General features: G+C 50.6%; 2 protein-coding genes across 2 annotated transcripts in view; both read left to right on the plus strand.

The window, feature by feature from the left end:
* Window positions 1–9104: 9104 nt before the first annotated feature.
* HMOX1 (heme oxygenase (decycling) 1) lies at window positions 9105–15532 on the plus strand. The gene is made up of 5 exons (XM_010585376.1): window positions 9105–9213; window positions 9545–9662; window positions 12061–12552; window positions 13165–13273; window positions 14755–15532. The coding sequence occupies exons 1-5, from the start codon at window positions 9182–9184 to the stop codon at window positions 14889–14891; spliced, it is 888 nt and encodes a 295-aa protein (XP_010583678.1). The 5' UTR covers window positions 9105–9181; the 3' UTR covers window positions 14892–15532.
* A 2909-nt stretch (window positions 15533–18441) lies between these two features.
* The window catches only part of MCM5 (minichromosome maintenance complex component 5), a 9847-nt gene continuing 9808 nt past the window's right edge, over window positions 18442–18480 (plus strand). The window contains exon 1 of the mRNA XM_010585377.1: window positions 18442–18473. The gene's annotated coding sequence lies outside the window, so the exon portion shown is untranslated. The remainder of the gene's footprint in view (window positions 18474–18480) is intronic.

Raw genomic sequence — 18480 nt, forward strand, 5'->3', positions numbered from 1 at the left:
GCGCTGGCTCTGGTCTCTGCTGTCACCCCTGCAGCAAGTCCAAGAGCCGACCTGGGCCCCCTGGAGACCACCTTCCCCCCCACCCCAGCCAAAGCACGCAGAGCTTGCACCAAAGGCTCTGTGCTGGGCATGTGGCCCACAGGACGACATTCGAAATCAAGGGACCACGAGGTACAGGCCAGCGCAGCGTCCCCCCCGGGCAAGGGCAGGTCCCTCCTGCGAGACAGGACTCTGAGCTGAGACACGAGGGTCTGACAGCCCCCGCAGCTTCCATCCTGCGAGTCTCGACAGAAAAACAGAACAAGGAGGAAAGGCAAAAGGGACAAATGCTGAGCTTCCCCTCCTGGAGCACTTAAAGGATAGGAAGCAAGAGCAGAGGCACAGTGGAGCCCAGGCTGGTGGGTTTTGGAATTGTGGGACCAGAAGGGCCTCTGGAGCAAGGGGTCCGATGCCCAAACCCTCTTGCCGGTGCCTGGACTTGGGCTGCCTGGCTCTGCCGGGAAGGGAGGACTTCTGGTGTCAGGTCAGCATTCATGAAGGACACCAGTCTGTTCACACCAGTGACGTTTTGAACACCAGTTTGTGCCTCAGCGCGCACTTAAAGCTCTTGGTGCCGTCAGCTCCCTAGGTGCATTGCCTGCAGCTTCCCTTCAAAGAGAAATGAAGCCATCCCCAAATGTATACCCCAAGCACAGGGAGCTGAGGCTCCTGTTTGCTGCCCCTGGGATGCCCTGAGCCCACCTCAGGGTAAGGACCCCTTCTCCACCCTCACCTTGTTTTCCTTCTCCCCAGACAGCCGGCACAGGAGCTGGCAAAGCCAAGAAGGAACCGTCCCCAAGGGGAATTGGCTCATCACTATTTTCATCACGGGGCGAACAGGTGGGAAGGGTTTTTGGTGGCTGTCAAGTGGGGTCAGTTTGAAGCAATGACCAACAGGTGAAAATTCAAAGTGCTGTTTGTGGCGAGCGTGTCCCCTGCCCACCATGCAGCCAGCCATGGTCGCGGTGCTCTTCACCGCGGGCCACCCAGCGCAGAGATTCATCCTACAGGGATGACGTATCTTTTTTTTTCAAGCAACTGAAAATATGAAGAATGGGGACGAGGGCATGGAATCTTTCCATGCCGAAATTAGTACCGTCATACTCGTTATAGATTATACCAGTAATAGCTTGAATAATTTTGCAAGGTTTCTTTTGAGGAGGAACTTGGAAAAAAAAAGCGTGCCAGGTCTGCAAGGGATCATTTTAAGTAGAAGCCAGGTGTTTTGCATGGGTAAAAACTGCTTTATGATTGCGAAAAAATAAAATGACACCGCTATAAAGAATTCCTTTAAATGCCTTTCCCTTTTTAAAAGTGTTTTCTAACGTTGCTATTTTAAAAAGAACGAACGCTGCCTGCTGGCTTCTGACCACCAGATGGCTGTGGTCCCTCGCACACTCAGCCTGAGCTCCACCAACTGCAGAGGACAACCTCTCTTAGCAGGCTATGCAACCCCCGGTAACAAAACAAAACCAAGTTTTTCCTTATTCGAAGTATTATGCTGCAACCCAGCAGCATGGACGCACAGAGCGACAGCTCCAGAGCATGTATTCAAGCGTTGCGACTGCACGGGGGCCGGGAAGGAGCGCTTGCGCTGTGTCTAAACCTCCATTAATAACCACACTGGGAACAGGATCCTGACCTGGACGGACATTTTGCATGACCCAGAACAGTTGTTTCTATGTCAGCTGAAGAAAGGCGTAACTTCCTTGTACTGGGTCAGAGTTGTTCCACATCTCTAAAAATCAAATATATGCTAAAAGTTAATGAAAATTTCCATGATGTTTGGATTGTGTGGTTCTTGGCATGCCAGCATCGCATTCATAGAGACAAAAAAATACATGCTTCTCTTTATCTACTACTAACCTTCAAAAAGTATATAAATTTTTTTCTTAAGAGCATTTGACAAAAATACCTCCTGATTTCCTGCAACATCATCTCACAGAAGTGTCCTGTGCTGGTATACTGGGAAGGCTGTTCTCCATCCCACAGGACTTTCATGTTGCTCTGCCATGTCAAAACTTCCTCAAAGACTATTTTGGATAACAAAATTCCCCTTTCCTTCACAAAACAAGAATAAAGCCACTTCTTCCCTTTGTATCACTGTTAGTGGTGCTGCTTAGGGCAGATGGAGATGCTGGGAAGGGACGGACGGCGGGGACCTGGTGGGCAGCAGAGGGGGGGCTGTGAGGAAGGAAAACATTCCTGCAGGTGACTCATTTTTATCTGTGTGGGGGCATAAGCAAACGGAAGCACAAGAAGAGAGGAAAGAGACCAAAAAAAGGAAGGAGAATAGGAAAATGTGCAAACACATGAGAGGAAAAGTAGGTGTCCCAATCACCGGTGCAACACATGGAGTTGTACTGGCAGCCAGCCTGGGTTTTTTCCTGTTTCTCCTGAAGATATTTCACAAACCACGCAGACGGAGGTGACTTCTTGCACCAGGGTGATGCCAAGGTGGTTGGTAGCCCTGAGGAGATTTCTCTTTTGTTGATTTGCCTGCTCTCCCCCCAGCTTTCAGGGCACCCAGCTCTGCCGTGTGTTGGGCGAACAAGTGTCCCTGTTGCTTTGTGTCAGGGACTGGTGAAACCTGGGCGAGGGAACGGGGACTCAGGGGCACGGGCTCACAAGCAAGAGCTTCCTCTTCCCCATCTGCCATCGTCCTTGCAAAATTTTCTGTGTGTGAGGGGAAGCGCAGTGGGTTCGGACTGTGTGAGCAGATTCGCTTCCCTTTCCCGGTGGGGTCACCAGCAGTCAGAGGGATGGAGATGGGTGAGGGGGGGACGGGATCGCTCCCCGTGAGTAGGAGAAGTTTGCTGCAGCGCTGTCTCCAGCAGCTCCAGGGGAGATGGGCTCTGCAGCAGGGCTTTTCTCCAGGGGGGATCAGTAATTCCCTCCTGGCACAGAAAAGCCGCACGTGCCGGTCTCCAGACACTGCTTTCCTGGCTGATCTCGGCAAAAAAGCGTGGATCAGGCACAAGGTGAATTTGACGGTGGGGTAAGGCAAGGACACGGCTTTCCTGCAGCTTTCGGGGAGGCTCTTTCACCGGCATAGAGAAGCAGGAAAATCTGTGTTTAGAAAAATTGCTGCGAGGCACTTCAGTGGTATTTTTAGCTCCTTGACCAAAAAAAAAAAAAAAAGGGGGCCTTAAATACCAGACCGGTCTCAGCAGGATATAGGTGACAAATTCTCTGAGCTCCTTTGCACAGTTTAAGTCCAAATAGAAAAAAAAAAAAAGAAAAAATAAAAAAAGCCAGGGTGTGGGTGATCTGCTGCCAGCAGTGACCCTCTGCCTGTCCCCACTTGCCTCCAGGCAGGGACGTGTTTTGTGCAGCGACTCACACCATCAACCACCAGCTCCGGCAGAGCGATAAGGGGGATGCTCACCCCGTTCCAAGCACCTTTGGTCCCTCTCGCCTCTGCCAGACCTCAGCTTTCATTCCGATCTCATGTTGCCCAGGTGCTCTTGTTAATGATTATTTAGCTTACGAGCTGCAGCCACAACCCTGAGGTCCTGCTGTGCCAGGCACTGCGCAGGGGAAGGGGGGTCTCTGCCACACAGAGCCGACAGCCCCAGCTCCCCGGGATGCTAGGGAAGATCTCCCCAAAATGGGGGATTGCGCTAGCGGCTGCAGTCCGTAAGTACCGTGGTACCTGGGGCTCTCCAACACTGAGCCCACTCTGCCCCTAAATGAAGGGCTTTGAAGAAATATCTGCCCTTGCTAATCCTTCTTTGGCATATTTCTTTTTGCTGGCATGTAGCCGTCACCCTTTCAAAACAGATAGCAGCTCGGTGGGGTAAATATAGTCTTGCCTACCTGCCCTGGAGCGATCTTTGGTAATGAGTGAAGAAAAAGGGAGCGGGGAGTTGGGGACACAAGCTCTGTCACAGACACCCAGTGTGGCCTTGGGTAAGTCACTTAAATTCGGCACGCCCTGCATGCCAGCCTCTAAAATAAACTCATTCCCACAGCCTGTATCTCCCGGATTTGGTGTTTTCCACCAGCACAGGTGAAGCTGGGTGCCCACCCAGCCCCCCAGAGAGCAGTGTTCCCCTGCCTTCATACCCCCTGTATGGAGCAGGGACCGTCCCCATCCCGGGACAGATGGTCCCAACGTCCTCCATGTCCCCAGGTCAGCGAGGTGTGCAGCTTTCCCAGCCCAGCACACCAGTTTTTCCGACCTTTCCCAGCCCGCCTGGTGCAGCTGCAGAGGGCTGGAAAAACACAGCTGGATGGGGAAACATTTTGTGGCTGCCAGCGATGCCGTACGTCCCGCCAGGACACCCCGCTCTTGGGTGAGCCCCCAAAACCCTGCACCCTGCTAATGCTGGCTCGTCCCTTCCCGAGCGTGGGCATCCTGCTGAGTCAGGGTCAAGCCGGGACGGCACGTATTGCTGAGTCAAGGTTTCGGGCGGTGGCGGAGGGGCTCTTTTGCTGAGTCACGGCGCAGCAGGGTCCACGTGAGGCTGTTTATTAAGGGGTGGTTTCCTGCGCGCCGCCCTGAGATTGCAGCTGCTGCTTTTGGCTTCGGTCCCGCTTTTCAGGACAATCGGAGAAATCTCCAGAAACAGCCCCGACTGCCCGCGACCTGTCGGCTGCACAGCCCCGTGTAGGAGGGGGACACGTGTGTCCTGTACCCCAGGGGCAGGGAACCACGCAGGGGTGGTTTGGAAACCTTGGGGGGGGGTGTCTGGGTCTCACTCTCTTTGCAAAACTCGGTTTCCAGCTCCATCTCCTCCCCTCCCCTGAGAAAGGGCTGTGAGCTGTGGCACAAGGTCCTCATTGTTGTGTATGTGTGATTTTCAAATCCACATTTTCACAGTTTGTCCTGTCTCGCAGTCAGGGCACGCTTTGTTTTACATGGTTGTAGCACTGAAACAAAGGAGGAGGCACGGACTGAAACATTTGCACAAACGGGATTTTAACTCGCTAACTCTGCCCTACTCCCCTCCACACCTCCCTTTTGCTCCCAAAGTAAATGCCCAGCAGGACACGGGGTCAATCCCTACCAGCACCAAGACTCTAAGGAGTGTGGTGGGCTCTACGCACCCTCCCCCAAAATTTCAGCCCTGTGTACCCGTAACCTGGAGACCTGCTTCACATTTTAGGTCGCTGCCTGACCCTGGGTCTCTGGTCACAAAGCAGGCAAGTGCCTTGCAGGGTGCTTGCTCTGTTCTCGCTCCTCTCCCACCTGTATCTTTGATCTAGACTTGGATTGTTTGATGTTGAGGGCATCAAGCACACTCAGTTCTGCCAGGGCCGGGCTGGGCCGGGCAATGTACCTTTGATAAACACAGATTAACCCACAGAGTATCCCTGTATACTCCAGCACTGACTCCCTTCTTCAGCATGTCACTTTAAGCAGTTATCGCAACTTCTTCTTTTTTTTTTTTTTCCCCCCTGCCATTACACAGCAAATCCTGGTTACTGAGTCAACTTTCGCGGCTGCATTTTGCTGTGTCATGGTCCAACCAACCCCATTAACCCCTCTGAGCTGGCAAAGGTTGGCTTTCACTGGGTGGTGCCTTCCCTGCCGAGCCGAGCCGAGCCGCCAGCAGCTGCCTGCCAGAGCCCAGTGTGGAAAAAAGCACTTCCCACACCAGTTCAGAAGAGCTGACTTCGCACTCCGTGACTGCCTGTGAAACCAGGCATTTCTGACCATAAATCTATTGGCAGAACGGGCTGTTAAGTGTTCTGAGAAAGGAGAAAGAGAGGAGAAAATCCCTCACTTCCCTATCCCTGATTAAAACACTGTCCCCTCAGTAACTTTCTGTTGTTAATTATTCATCTAACCCGTTTCTTGATTAAGCATTTTCTCAGGGGCTGGGCTGTGCAGATGGAGGCATTTAAGCCCAGCAGGAACTGTTACAAATATCTTGCCTGAGGCTACTTGATTCATCTTTGCTAGAAATCTGGGCAGTTTTAGCGGTGCCCATGCACATCGCGCTCACAGCGAGTTGCTCTGGCATCACCCAGCTGCTGGTCGCTGGAAGAGCAGGAGACGACAGGACTTCTGGCAGGCACGGTGGAGACCACAGGTCTGACACTTTGATGAGATCCAAGCGAAAATCTCCTAGTGACCTGGATGTGGGCTGGATTTTGCTTTCCTGTGGCCCACTATGCCCAGAGAGAGTTGCTCTGGGAGCCAGTTTGTTCCTTTTGCTAAATTCCCAAATTTAGCAAATTCCCCATGCATCGTCCTCAAGTGTCGACTTCCCAAGTTCTCTTCTAGAAAGAGATGGTCCCTCGCAGATCTCTGCCAGCACGTTGGCACACTCGGCGTCTTTAACCTCCCCACAGCACATAGCAACAGCACAGCAGAAGCAATACAAAAGTCCTCCCTGCAGAGCACTGGATGGGGCCAGAAATGCCCCAGGTCAGGGATGCAAAGATGATGACACCACACTTTCAGTTCTTCTTCCATCTTGCTGAAGGGCATTTGGACCTTTCCGGAGACCTAGGCCTGGTCTTACAGCTGCTCCATCCCAAGTAACCCTGACCAGCTAGAGATCAGACAGCATAAATCGGTTATGGGGCACAGCTTGCTTGCCTGCACCTATGGAAAAGCTCACAGCGGAGCTGAACTGCAGTAGGGACCTTCTCTCTTGTGACCAGCCCAGGAGAAGGTCAAGCCCCAAGATCCAGAAGGAGGTACATTGGCTCCATGTCCTGCGGCAGTGTGGTTACGAGCCCAGACTTCTTCCTGGGAAGAAGTATCCTACCTGGAATGGCAGCGACATGACTAGACATCCCCTCTCTCTTCCCCCCCCTGGTCTCACATCCACACCTACCACAACCCTGGATGAAAAGGAAGGAGGAGGACCTTTTGGATAAATCCTTTAGACTGCCTCCAAGCATGCAACCTCTTGGAAGAAGGCAGGGGACAAAAGCACTGGCCTGAAAGCAACCAGAAAGTCCCTGGGGAGGAACTGGGTGCATTACCAGAGCTGCAGAATGGAGGTGAAAGCAGAGGCAGGACTTGAGGGTTGGATTTTTTTCATATTATTTCATAAAATGAATCATATTATTAATTTTCGTATTCTCATATATTTCCTACTTCCCTCCACCGGTACTACAGGTCCAAACCGTGCTCCAGCTTCCCGTGTCAGAACAGGACTCACTGAAAAGGACAGAAAATGTGAGCTTTAAGGAGCGATGCCAGAAGGAAACGCTCATTTTGGGGCCATCCCCGTGGCAAAATGGCATCAATGTTTTCAGGAGGGACTGGCCATGCAGCCCTACGCTCCCCTGGGCTCCCCACAGGAGCCCTTTCTCAGAGGACGTTTGGGGTTTTGTCACACTTACTTCAAAGATTCACACATCCCGAGATATATTTATTTTACTTTACAGAAAAATAAGCAAGCCAGCAGCAAGTTGTCTGCAATGGCACGGGGTAAGAGTGGAACGTGACAGCTTTTGCTAGCATGCACTGTTGCTTTAAAAGACAAAAGCAAGGCAGGAAAAGTCTGGCTGAGTCAGGGTGGAAGCGCTGAGTAATCCTTCCTGAGTGCTGCACCGCACGCCAGATGTCTGCCCGAGTCAAAAAGCAAGCATGGAAGCATATTTCCTCCAGGACATCTTTCTAACCTACAGCAACAAACCCAGCTGTGGCCAGATGTAGGTGCAGTGACAGGGAGACACGCGGCTTGGATGGCAGCACCCACCAGGAGAACGCCAGAGTGGACTCGCTCGAGGGGACAGACGGACAGAAGATGCCACAGTCCTTCCCCCTTCCTCCCCAGGCTCTGCCTCCCTACCACCCCGCACACGACTGCACCACGGGGCTTTTTCACCCCCCCAGCAGCAGGGGAATGGTGGGTTTAAGTGCCTTGTTCTCCGAGTTGAGCACAAAACACGTGCTTTTCCAAAGTACTGCTGGCCAATGCATCATCCGTCCTGGCTAGCCCTGCTTCCAGCACAGCTACAGTTGGAAAAGAAGGGCCCCACTTCATCTGTTGGCTGCCTCCTTGACCACTTCACCGGACAAAACAGCAGAGCAGCCAGCTACTGGCAGAAGCACCTTGTCCAACTCTCTTTTCCCAAATCAGAGAAATTACTTGCTTTTGAAAGTCTCTGCAGACTTCCTCGGTTTCCCCCAAGTCCTGGATCACATCTTTTCAGTCCACCAGCTACCCTAGCCTTCTGGGCATTTAAGAGATGGAGTGCTATTCTCCTAACTTGCCCTGCACACAGCTGTGGTAACAGCAGGCGCCAGTTGCCACACAAATCAGTATTTTTTCCATGCACAAAGGAGCGTGGAAAAGATTTCCAGTGCGGGCACGCTTGTGCTGGCTCTATGCAGAGAGAGGGTTTATTCCCCACTGCCCAGCACTGTGCCAGGGCAGTTCTGGCACTTGCAGACCAGAGCTGGTGCATGCATGGACCACAGCAGCCGGATTACCCCCGATGACCGGGACTGGTACATAGCCCAGGGTCCCTGCTGTGGTCCCTGCCGTGAAGGGATACGCTCGTAACCTGTAGTGCCAAGCTCCCCATCCCATGGCCAGCAAGGACCACGTTAACCTGAAAGACTCTCTGAAGACACGCACAGTCATGGGAAAGAAAATGTTAATATCTGAGTCGTGCTGGAGCAGACGAGGGCAGGTGCTGTATTAGCTCCCCAGGCAGGGTGCAGCGGGGAAACAGGCTGGGGTGTAAGAAGAGGAGGTTGCCCACCCTACCCCAGGCACTAGCCCTGTAAACCCACCTCCTTCTCCAACCCCGCTGCCCCCAGCACAAGGAGCACCTCTTGCAGCATCTGGGCTCTGCCTGCCACGGGCACTGCGCCGAAAGGGTTACGGAACCAGGCAGCCTTGAAGGAGAAGTCGCTGGACATCCTCTTGTTTGTGCTTAGTAATCAAGACATATCAGGTGGCTTCTTTCTGGACCCTTGGGGCTGCAGGCAAGGAGAGGGCGACAGCCGTGCTGGGAAGGGAAGTGCGGTGGTGTTGCAAGAAGTTTGTGCTCACACTGAGGTCAGCAGTTTGGCTGCTCACGTGGCCTGGCAGTATAAAGCTGGATGCGGGAGCTGGGCTGCCCAGCTCAAGAGCTTCACCGTACTGGGAGCAGAAGGGAAGGAGGAAAGCACGAGCAAGCAAAAACAACAGGGAAGCGGAGGAGTGAAACGACGGGGAGAAACATGGAAACTTCCCAGACACACAGCTCCGAAAGGTGAGAGCGGGATGGGAACGAGAGGGAATTTTTTTTTTTGCCAGAAGAGTATTGTGTTTCTCCCCTTGCCTTTAGGCATGCTGTTCCTGTTTCTGCTCTGCAGGGAACGGCATGCTCCTGCTCTCACCTCTGGATGGAGTCTGTCAGTCTTCCTCGCTCCGGAGAGCGTTTGGGATGCTAGTGCTCCCCACTTCCCACCTGTGGCTCTCGGGAATGCTCTGCTCCTTTTCCTGCCATCCCAGGCTCCCCCTTTTTTCCTAGAGAGCCAAGATCTGTTTTGCCAGAGGAGAGCGACAGCACTGACGTCTGTTTTGCTGCTCTTCCCCTGCAGGTCCAAGGACCTGTCAGAACTGATGAAGGAAGCTACCAAGGAGGTGCACGAGCAGGCGGAGAACACGCCGTTCATGAGGAATTTCCAGAAGGGGCAGGTGTCACTCCACGAGTTTAAGGTATTTCATAGCAGCGTTGCTCGGGGATGGGATTTCCTCAGCAGGAAATACACTATTAGATCAGACAGGCTGCACAGGGACTAAAGCGGGGAGGATGGGGATGGCACAAGGAAGGAGTTTTGCATTACAGCTGTCTGGTGTCAGCATCTCCTCTGCAAAACATCCTCCTCATCAAACTCCAGCACCTTAAGATCTTTCCGGCCCCTCTTGCAAAAGGCAGGGCAGGACTGTGCATATCACCATGGGCAGCCAAGTTGAAACAGGATAAAAAGACTAAGAGTGTGATGGGATTAATGCAATTGCTTTTCTCTTTCTTCATAAATGTCTGCATGTTAATTATTGGCAATGATAGCTAATGGGGATATGACTATGTGCAGATACTTGAGCGGCTGAAATGCCAAAAAGAGGGAGAATACTAAATTTACAACACTCTAAGCAGCTACAGCTAGAAATAATGATGGAATAGGGAGAAAATGAGGATGTGGGATCATCTCTGGGACTGAAATTTGCAGTGTTTCTGTTGTCACTTGGGTTATACCAGAGCTGAGATTGTGAACAATAATAACTCAAAGGCAGACTGAGCTTGAGCAAGCCATGTCTGCCACTAACAGGTAGGAGCCTGTTGCTTTTCTTAAGATAAAAGACAAACATTTGCAGACATTAGTTTGCACCTAACCTGGCTAGATACGTGATTCCTGGGATCTGAGCCACATAACAACACCATGAGCAAAAACAAAGCACACACCTGGGCCAGAAATTCCTGGGAGGCTATAGGATGTGACGTGTGGGCTTGCAAATAACAGCTAGTGATCCAACCTGTGGTTTAATTACTTTGTTGTTGAATTGTTCCTTGGCAAATAAATCCACAAGAGTAGGAAAAAGACTACTTATTTCTGACAGGTCACATTCAGGATATTCAGTCAAGCATAAATTTAATCTCAGGTGCTGACTTCCTGGTGTTAGAAATGCAGCATTGGTTAGGCAGTGAACTTTGAGACAGGCTGGCAATAACTTAAAAAGTCAGGCCTTCAGGAATACAGCTCACTTTCTTAGAAGATAGTTACATGCCGTCAGGGGCAGTGAGATGTGTCATGGGTTTTAAAAAAATGACAGTTTTCAAAAGCCACATTTCCCATTAAACCACTACCTGCCTCTGAAAACATCCAGTCAAGTTATATTTTCTTCATTGGTTAGGCAATGTTCCCATATTTTGTTCCTTTTCCAGTAAGCTGGATAACATGGTACTGTTTAAAAACCTCTTTTTTTGTTTACTCTCTTGGCAAACCTATGTATGTGTCCTGACACTTGACTCCCCAGACTCTGAGTATTTGTTTCCACAACCAAGCCACTGCCCATGTGCTTATCAAAGTCCTATTTGCTGGCAGAGTGGGGAAAAGTTGAAACGGCAACTCTTTTACTGCAGAACTGATTGCTTTGTGGGAGAGTAAACTGCTTTCTCTCCTGTCATCAGTGTAATCCCCCCCAAACCTGACTCACCTGTACTGCAATACCTTCATGTTTTACCCTTTGCTGTTGATAAGGGATTCCAGTGTAAGGAAGGGGCGGGGTAGTTGTAAATATCAATACAGCCTCTGAAAACAGAATGCCCAGGGAAAGAAAGAACACAGCTAGATTGTCTTACGCCACGTGGAAAAGCTGGCAGATAGAAGAAAGTATCGCGTAAGCTGGGAAAAACAACAATAACAATGGTTTCAAAATAGAGAGGAGAACACACATCCTCGCAGCGCTCCTTCACAAAGGCATCTTTTAGAGGCAGGCTGTGCTTCCCAGCCCCCTTTTATCTTGTCTCCTCGAGGCAACCAAGGAGGCAACCCCACTTGCAAGTCTGAATGAGGACAGCAGTGGTGCCTCAGTTCCCAGGATGGTGGGATGCCAACAGGATGAATATGTTGAAAAATAAACAGGGTGTGTCATCGTCCCACAAGGCCCCACAAAGGGAAGCCACATGTTGAAGCATTCAGATTTGAACAATGCACCAGAAAATATACCTTTGGGAATACCCTCTCTGTTGACCGAGGGAATGAGGAGAATAGACCAGGCATGATTTAATAGGGCTTCAGTTTCCATTACATCAAGCTGCAAGACCTTTAACTTGAAGGTGGAGGCAGCTGCTTTTAAGGGCAGGTAAGACCAACATCTGCTGGAAAGGGCTTAGATCTTACCTGATGCTGCCTCAAGCAGAAGGGGAAGGGCTAAACTGTGTCTCACTGCACCTTGCGACTCTGTTTTCCACATGGGAAACCTGCAACGTCACAGATGTGCGTGAGTCACACTGGGTGCGCCCATGAGTAACTTTTTTCATTAGTAGGATTTGTCCCCCAAACCTGAAGCAGACAGACAGATGCACCTGTAGCTCATCCTCTTCCTTCTCTTTCAGCTGGTTACGGCATCCTTGTACTTCATCTACTCTGCTCTGGAAGAAGAGATTGAACGTAACAAGGACAACCCAGTTTATGCCCCTGTGTATTTTCCGGCGGAGCTGCACCGGAAAGCTGCCCTGGAGGAGGACTTGGAGTACTTCTACGGCAGCAACTGGAGGGCAGAGATCCCGTGTCCTGAGGCTACTCAGAAATATGTTGAGAGGCTCCACTACGTAGGCAAGAACCAGCCAGAGCTCCTGGTGGCCCATGCCTACACTCGCTATTTGGGAGACCTGTCTGGGGGACAGGTGCTGAAGAAAATTGCCCAAAAGGCCCTCCAGCTGCCCGCCACTGGAGAAGGGCTGGCTTTCTTCACCTTCGATGGAGTCTCCAACGCCACCAAGTTCAAGCAGCTCTATCGCTCCCGCATGAATGCCCTCGAGATGGATCTTGCCACTAAGAAAAGAGTCTTGGAGGAGGCCAAGAAAGCATTCCTGCTAAATATACAGGTAACAACCAAACAGCCCTGCCTGTCCACACCCTCTCTGAAACAAGATAATAGCTACAGGGCAAAGGCAAAGCCGGTATTTCTGCCAGGGAGTTTACGGGAAGTTGTGGATTAGGGCAAGCCAGTCAGAGTTGGATGGCTACGCTTGTCCAAGCTGGGAGCCTAGTAAAAGGCTGGTCTCTGAAAAGCTCTTCTCCCTCCCTTAGGGTTTCAATTCAGTCTCTTCCATGTGGCATTATTCAGATATGAATGAGGGCTTATACTGGGAGTGGGGATCACCACCGATCTGTCCTACCGCTATACTACAGCTCCACAGGTCCTCTGTGGGTGCTGACTAGATGCACAGCTACCTTGCTTTCCTTACCATCAGAAGATGGGCAATAGCCTTCTCCTGAGCTGGAAGCGTCAGGGAGAACCTGTAAAGTGAACAAGGAGTTTGAAAGACATGCTCTTGACCCCACAGGCAGATTATGTTCCATGCAAAAAGTGCCAGGAGACTTAGACTGAAGGCTTGTGTCTTCCTCTAGTCCTTAAAGTGCCTAGGGCAGGGGCAAGGGGTCTAGTGAAAGAAGAATAGGAGGCCACATAATGAGACAGCGTTCCCTCTTCTCAGGTGTTTGAGGCGCTGCAGGAGCTGGTGTCTAAGGGCCAGGAGAATGGTCGCACCGTGCAGCCGAAGGCAGAGCTTCGCACAAGGAACGTTAACAAATCACATGAGCAAGGTACGACACTTCTAAGGGCAGGTGTTTAACGTTGCCCCTTGTGGTTTTGTTCTCCTCCCTTCCTCTGTTCTTGTTTGTAAAAGCCACCGAGAAATAAGCATGAGGTGCTTGCCCCATCTCTTCTCCAGCCATCAGTAGGTTGTGCAAGGAGAGGCACTGGTGTGTGCAAAGCCTCTTCTAGGCATGACAGAGCAAGGATGACACATGTGGGCTCCCCAGAAATAGCATCAGTGAGGGACCTTTACAAGAAGAGACTCCCCTCTCCTCCTTTTAGGTTTTAACAGGTGTAAGGTTCATTTGCCACGTGAGTTTTGACCACAGGGAAAACTTGCCTTGAGTTCACAGAAGTAAAGGTGGCAATTTTGGGCCCAGCAGATCAGCCGTGGTGCTGTGATGCTGACAGGAGGTTCTTCCAGACACAGAGCCTTATCCAACAGCCTGTCCTATTGGACTAAGTGTCCCTGTGGTCATTTTCCTGCCTTCCAGAAGTATTTACTGAAAACACTTCTGAAAGTGTGCTGGGTTGATAGTGAGCATTGTTCTGGATGGTGAAATGTAACCAGCTAGGAAGTGAGGATGTACAGGCTGCCCATCAGTTTTGCAAAACTGAAAAATCCCCACTACTGGCAAGCGCTGATCCCGAACTGGGCAAAGCCTGAACAGCGGCTACAAGCAGAGCAATCCCTTTTCACGGAGTCAGGCTTGTAACTGAGGGAGGAGCGGGCTCAGATGTTGACAGAGGAGAGTGGTTTCCCTGATAATGTGTGATTCAAATAAAAAAAGCCCTTATGACCTACCTATTCTGATGCTAAAATGGAGATTTTTCAGTGCATACTGGGTTGAACCACAGTTTTCCTGTGGCAAAGAATGAAAAGCAAACCTTGTCTTGTGCATCTCTATACAATGAAGCTTAAAGCAGCTTCTTTGGGAAAGGCAGTAAAAGTTCTCTGTGAAACTTTGCCGCTCCTTTCCCAATGCACTCATTAAAGTAGGATTTTCTGAAAAGTTTGGTGTTGGATGAGGAATCCTGTCCTGAAGTTGTACTGGGAAAATTATTTGTCTGGAGTGCTAACAACTACCTGTTTAAGGTCATTAGAAGCCTAGCCAATTAAATCAATGAGAAGTAGGAGACAAAATGCCTTTTAAAATTCTGGCTTAAGTATTTGGCTGTCTTCTGCACACATCAGAGGTTTGATGGAGCTGGACAGTGCATTTATAAGCCTGTAAGGAGACAAGGGAAGAGGTCGTGAGCCTTTGAGATTCCCAGGTCAAGTCTGCTGCTTCCCTTCTTCACCTACCCCAGGAGAGCAGAACCTGCTGCCACTGTTTCCCCCCAGCCCAAATGAGGTCTGGGCTTCCTCCTTCTCCCCTTGACCACTCCAGCAAGGTCTGCTCTGGGACTGGGGAGAGCAAGTGTGGCAGCTTCTTGCCTCAACCTCTTCTTACCTGCCTTTTTTTTTTTTCCTCCATATTTGATCTAGGTCCAGCACCTGGGCAAGAAAGTAAGAACACAAACAGGAGACCCACAGACATGATGCCCATCACTCGCCTGGTGCGGTGGATCCTGGCGCTCAGCTTCCTAGCCACGACAGTTGCCCTGGGCTTATTTGCCATGTGAAAGAGCAGGACCTTCACCTTCTCTTCATGCCTTCCCTCACCCTGAACTAATCCACCTTCCCAGTCCTTGTGAGAGAAATTCCCCCTGACTGAGTACTGTGATCTTGGCTCTGCCACTAATATTAGGAGACTTTTCTCCCCAGAAATCAAAGAGCGTGCTAAGGAGGTTCAGGCAAAATCTCTCCCGTGCTTGGTGTGAGCTCTTCTCAGAGACTAATTTTATCACCAAAAACTAAGGGTAGAAAAGGCTAAAAACAATGGCCAGGAATTGTCATTGCTTTACAGACTGCCTGCAAAAACCCTACAGGATCGGAAATGCAGCTTTGACATCTGTCTCTTCTCAGAAATATGAAGCTCCCCGGAGCTCCGTTTGCTCAATTTTTTATACTGCTAGATAATACTGTGATCACTTTTTCTGTGGAGCCATGTAGCTCCTGTGGGTTATAGACTGTTTTATATGACACTAGTAGGTCTTTGTTAATTCTTTTTCCAATCATTTTTGTTTTTTAAAAAGCAGAAGACGGTTGTTGAAGATCAGTGTCATTCTCTTGTCTGGTTATATAATTTATATACATAATAAACTTCAATGTAAAGTCTTCAGGCCTGGTGTTTCCTATTATTAAAGCCTTACCTGGGGAGAAAGGAGGTATCTTTCTTCCTCCCAGTTTTATGTCTTTTGGAGCTGCTGCCTCCACAGACATGTCAATAGATGAAAGTGGGAGCTATCATCAGAGCCAGACTCTGCTCCCACTCAGTGCTAACAATAACCTGTTACAGGCTGGGGCAGGTTTCTTCAGCTCCTACATGCTGGTCTCTATTTCTAGAAATGGCATGAAATTCTGTGAGCGTACAAAGTATTTTTTAGGGGTGGAAGCTGTACGTAAGAGCTGGTTGCTATACTATTAAAAGCAAAAGGTGACGGGACCCTCATCTGGTCGAAACCAGGATAGCTCTCCCTGACCACTACCAGTAAGGGCTCAGTTAGCAGACTGCCTTTGCGAGAACTTCAGCATGAATCAGAAAAGCAAGTCTGTTTTCACCACCCAGAAATGAAATGCACACTAGATTTTGATCCTATGAGGCAGCTAAATGGGAGACATGAAGCATGCAACTGCATGCTCTCACCAAGGTAACAAACTAAGCCAACTTACTCCCAGGGCTCGGCAGGCACATGCCATTGCTAAAGACACACCAAACACACAGCGCTGCTAGAGCAGCCCATACAGGCAGCTTGCTTTCCTCCCCTTTTGCCGAGGCAGATCTGGAGGTCTGGCTTTGTGGCCAGCCACTGTTATGGCCATAGGCCCTATCTGCTTTGGAGGGTCTTCTAACACAGGAGTCACTGCAGGAGAGGCTGCAGTTCAGGTATGGCACAGCAGGTGCCGACAAGGCCATTATCTATCACCTCTGACTCCTTTCCTCTCTTTCTACCAGAAAGCCTCTGTGATCAACCTGTCTCTACGATGCTGCCTGTTCTGGCTGTGACCTTAATCCCAAAGACACGCTTTCCTACTGATCTGTTTTAATGACCGGCACTGAACCTGCTCAAAGAGCAAGAATCAGAAGGCAGGTCCTGCTGAGAATAAGCAGTGGGAAAGAGGGACTGTCATTATTCTCAGGCTCTTATCTACCCTAGATCCCTTCAGAAATCTCCTTTAATACTTCTCTATTTGGACCCATTTGCCAACCCCTGGTAGAAAAAATAGTTAATTCTTAAAAAAAGATAGTCAGATGTTTGAGAAGCAGGGATATGAGGCTTGATAGCTATTCAAATACAAGAACTTATTCATTAATTCAAATTTATATTAAGTTCTACCTATTCGGTCCCTCTAACCCACCCCAACTAAATAATTATGTTCACTCAACCATGCTGAATAGCTAAACCTCCCAAACATGCAAACAAATGCCCATGAGCTCAGAAATGCACTCCACCACACTCAGCCCCTCTCCCCTGCCCAAAGAGATTGTAACTTGTGACCTCAGAGTTAGGAAACCTGGATGCAGACTGACATCATCCCCTCCCTGCTTGCGGCAGAAGGGGTATGGTGCTTTGAGTATCTCACAGCCATTGTGCTATTGCATACTGAAAGACTCCGCACTGAGCCTAAAGAAGTGCTTGGAGGCGAAGACTAAAGCTTTTCTTGTACTCGTCTACAATCTTTATGAATGTGACGTGTGGAAACAGACTCCACAATCAGTGAGATTGTAAAGTAGGTATGTTTATTCAGTGCTGGGCAGCATGGGGGGTAGTCCCACCAAAGTTGTGCACGCCTGACTCAGCAGTTCGCTTCAAATTTATACAGTCAAGTGTTACATATACATGGTGTTTTGCAATACGCCTATACATAGGCATGATCTATCCCCACTTCATATTAAAATTAGTTCCAAAAAGTCACAAGGCCGGTCTTGGCTGGTTTTTGGGGTCGACTGCTGCTCCTTATCAGGGACTATCATCTCCTGCCCCAGCCAGCCTCAACAATACAAACGTTTAGCATCACTTCTCATCCTCTTGGGCCACGTCTACCTCTACTGAAATTTCTTTAACTTCACTATAAGCTAGATAATTATTAAATAGTTCCTACCTACATCCATATATCTACTATATCTACTAAGGTTCCTTTGGCTCCCCGTTTCAAATGTATCTGGTTTGTCTGCAACATGTGAGCTGGTTTCTCTGCAACAACGAGACGGTCTTTATTTTCCACCTGCTGCAGTTACACCTCCCTTGCAACGCACTATGCTTCCCAGCTTTGCTTCCATTTAGGATGCGCACTACCGCATTTCTGAAGGGGCAAAATGCTTACCCAACAACCTGCCAGCCTTCCCCCCAAAATTCACTACTGGTCAGGAGAAAAGCGTCCCGGAGAACACACACCCTGAGGCAGCAGCCCATTCACAAGCCATCAGGCTTGCCCCACGGCCTCGGCCATCCCTGTGGGGCCCCAGCCAGACCACCTGCCCGCCCTTTCCTCACAGTACATCCCACCACATCCAGCGGGTTTCTCCTCTGCCCTGCCCTCCGTGGCCGTGGGCCTCCTGCACCACAGCCAGCCACATCAGGCCTAGGCCTAGGCCCAGGTCCCTCCTGCCCACAGGGACACCCCGCTCAGGCCCTACCACCCCACCGAGCCCTGCAGCAACAGCCTCCAGCCCTCCCTACAGCAGTAATTTATTTTATTCTCCGTAACTAAGGCCTCCGCCTCCCCCTCACAGCCTCGCACCCGTCGCCTGAGGGCAACTAACGCTCCCGCCGCCCGCAATGGTTTCACCCGCTTCCCCCCCTCCGCCCACCGCCACAATGGTCCCGTCCGCCCGCCCGCCATTTCACCTCCCCCAGATTTCGCGCCAAACTGCGCCCGGCCGGCAGGGGGCGGAGCGCCGCAGCCAATCGGCGGCGAGCGGCGAGGCCGCGCTCTTCCTCTTGGGGAGGGGCTGGAGGGCGGCCGGTGCCCAATCCGCGGCGGCGAGCTGCGGCCGGGCCAATCGGAGAGCGGGGCGGTGCGCTCCGTTGCAGCAGTTTGGTTTCCGCCGCGCGCCGTTTTTGCCGCGAAAAAGTTGGTGGTGGCGTCCCGCGGGCGGCGAGGTGCGGG

This window comes from Haliaeetus leucocephalus, unplaced genomic scaffold (assembly GCF_000737465.1).
Source record: "Haliaeetus leucocephalus isolate CR32 unplaced genomic scaffold, Haliaeetus_leucocephalus-4.0 Scaffold101, whole genome shotgun sequence".
Taxonomy (NCBI): domain Eukaryota; kingdom Metazoa; phylum Chordata; class Aves; order Accipitriformes; family Accipitridae; genus Haliaeetus; species Haliaeetus leucocephalus.

Bases quoted from the DNA above. Each gene is read 5' to 3' on its own strand.
- HMOX1 (XM_010585376.1), top strand. From the start codon at position 9,182: ATGGAAACTTCCCAGACACACAGCTCCGAAAG. The intron at 9,214-9,544 runs GTGAGAGCGGGA...CTTCCCCTGCAG, and splicing joins CAGACACACAGCTCCGAAAG to GTCCAAGGACCTGTCAGAAC. The intron at 9,663-12,060 runs GTATTTCATAGC...CTTCTCTTTCAG, and splicing joins TGTCACTCCACGAGTTTAAG to CTGGTTACGGCATCCTTGTA.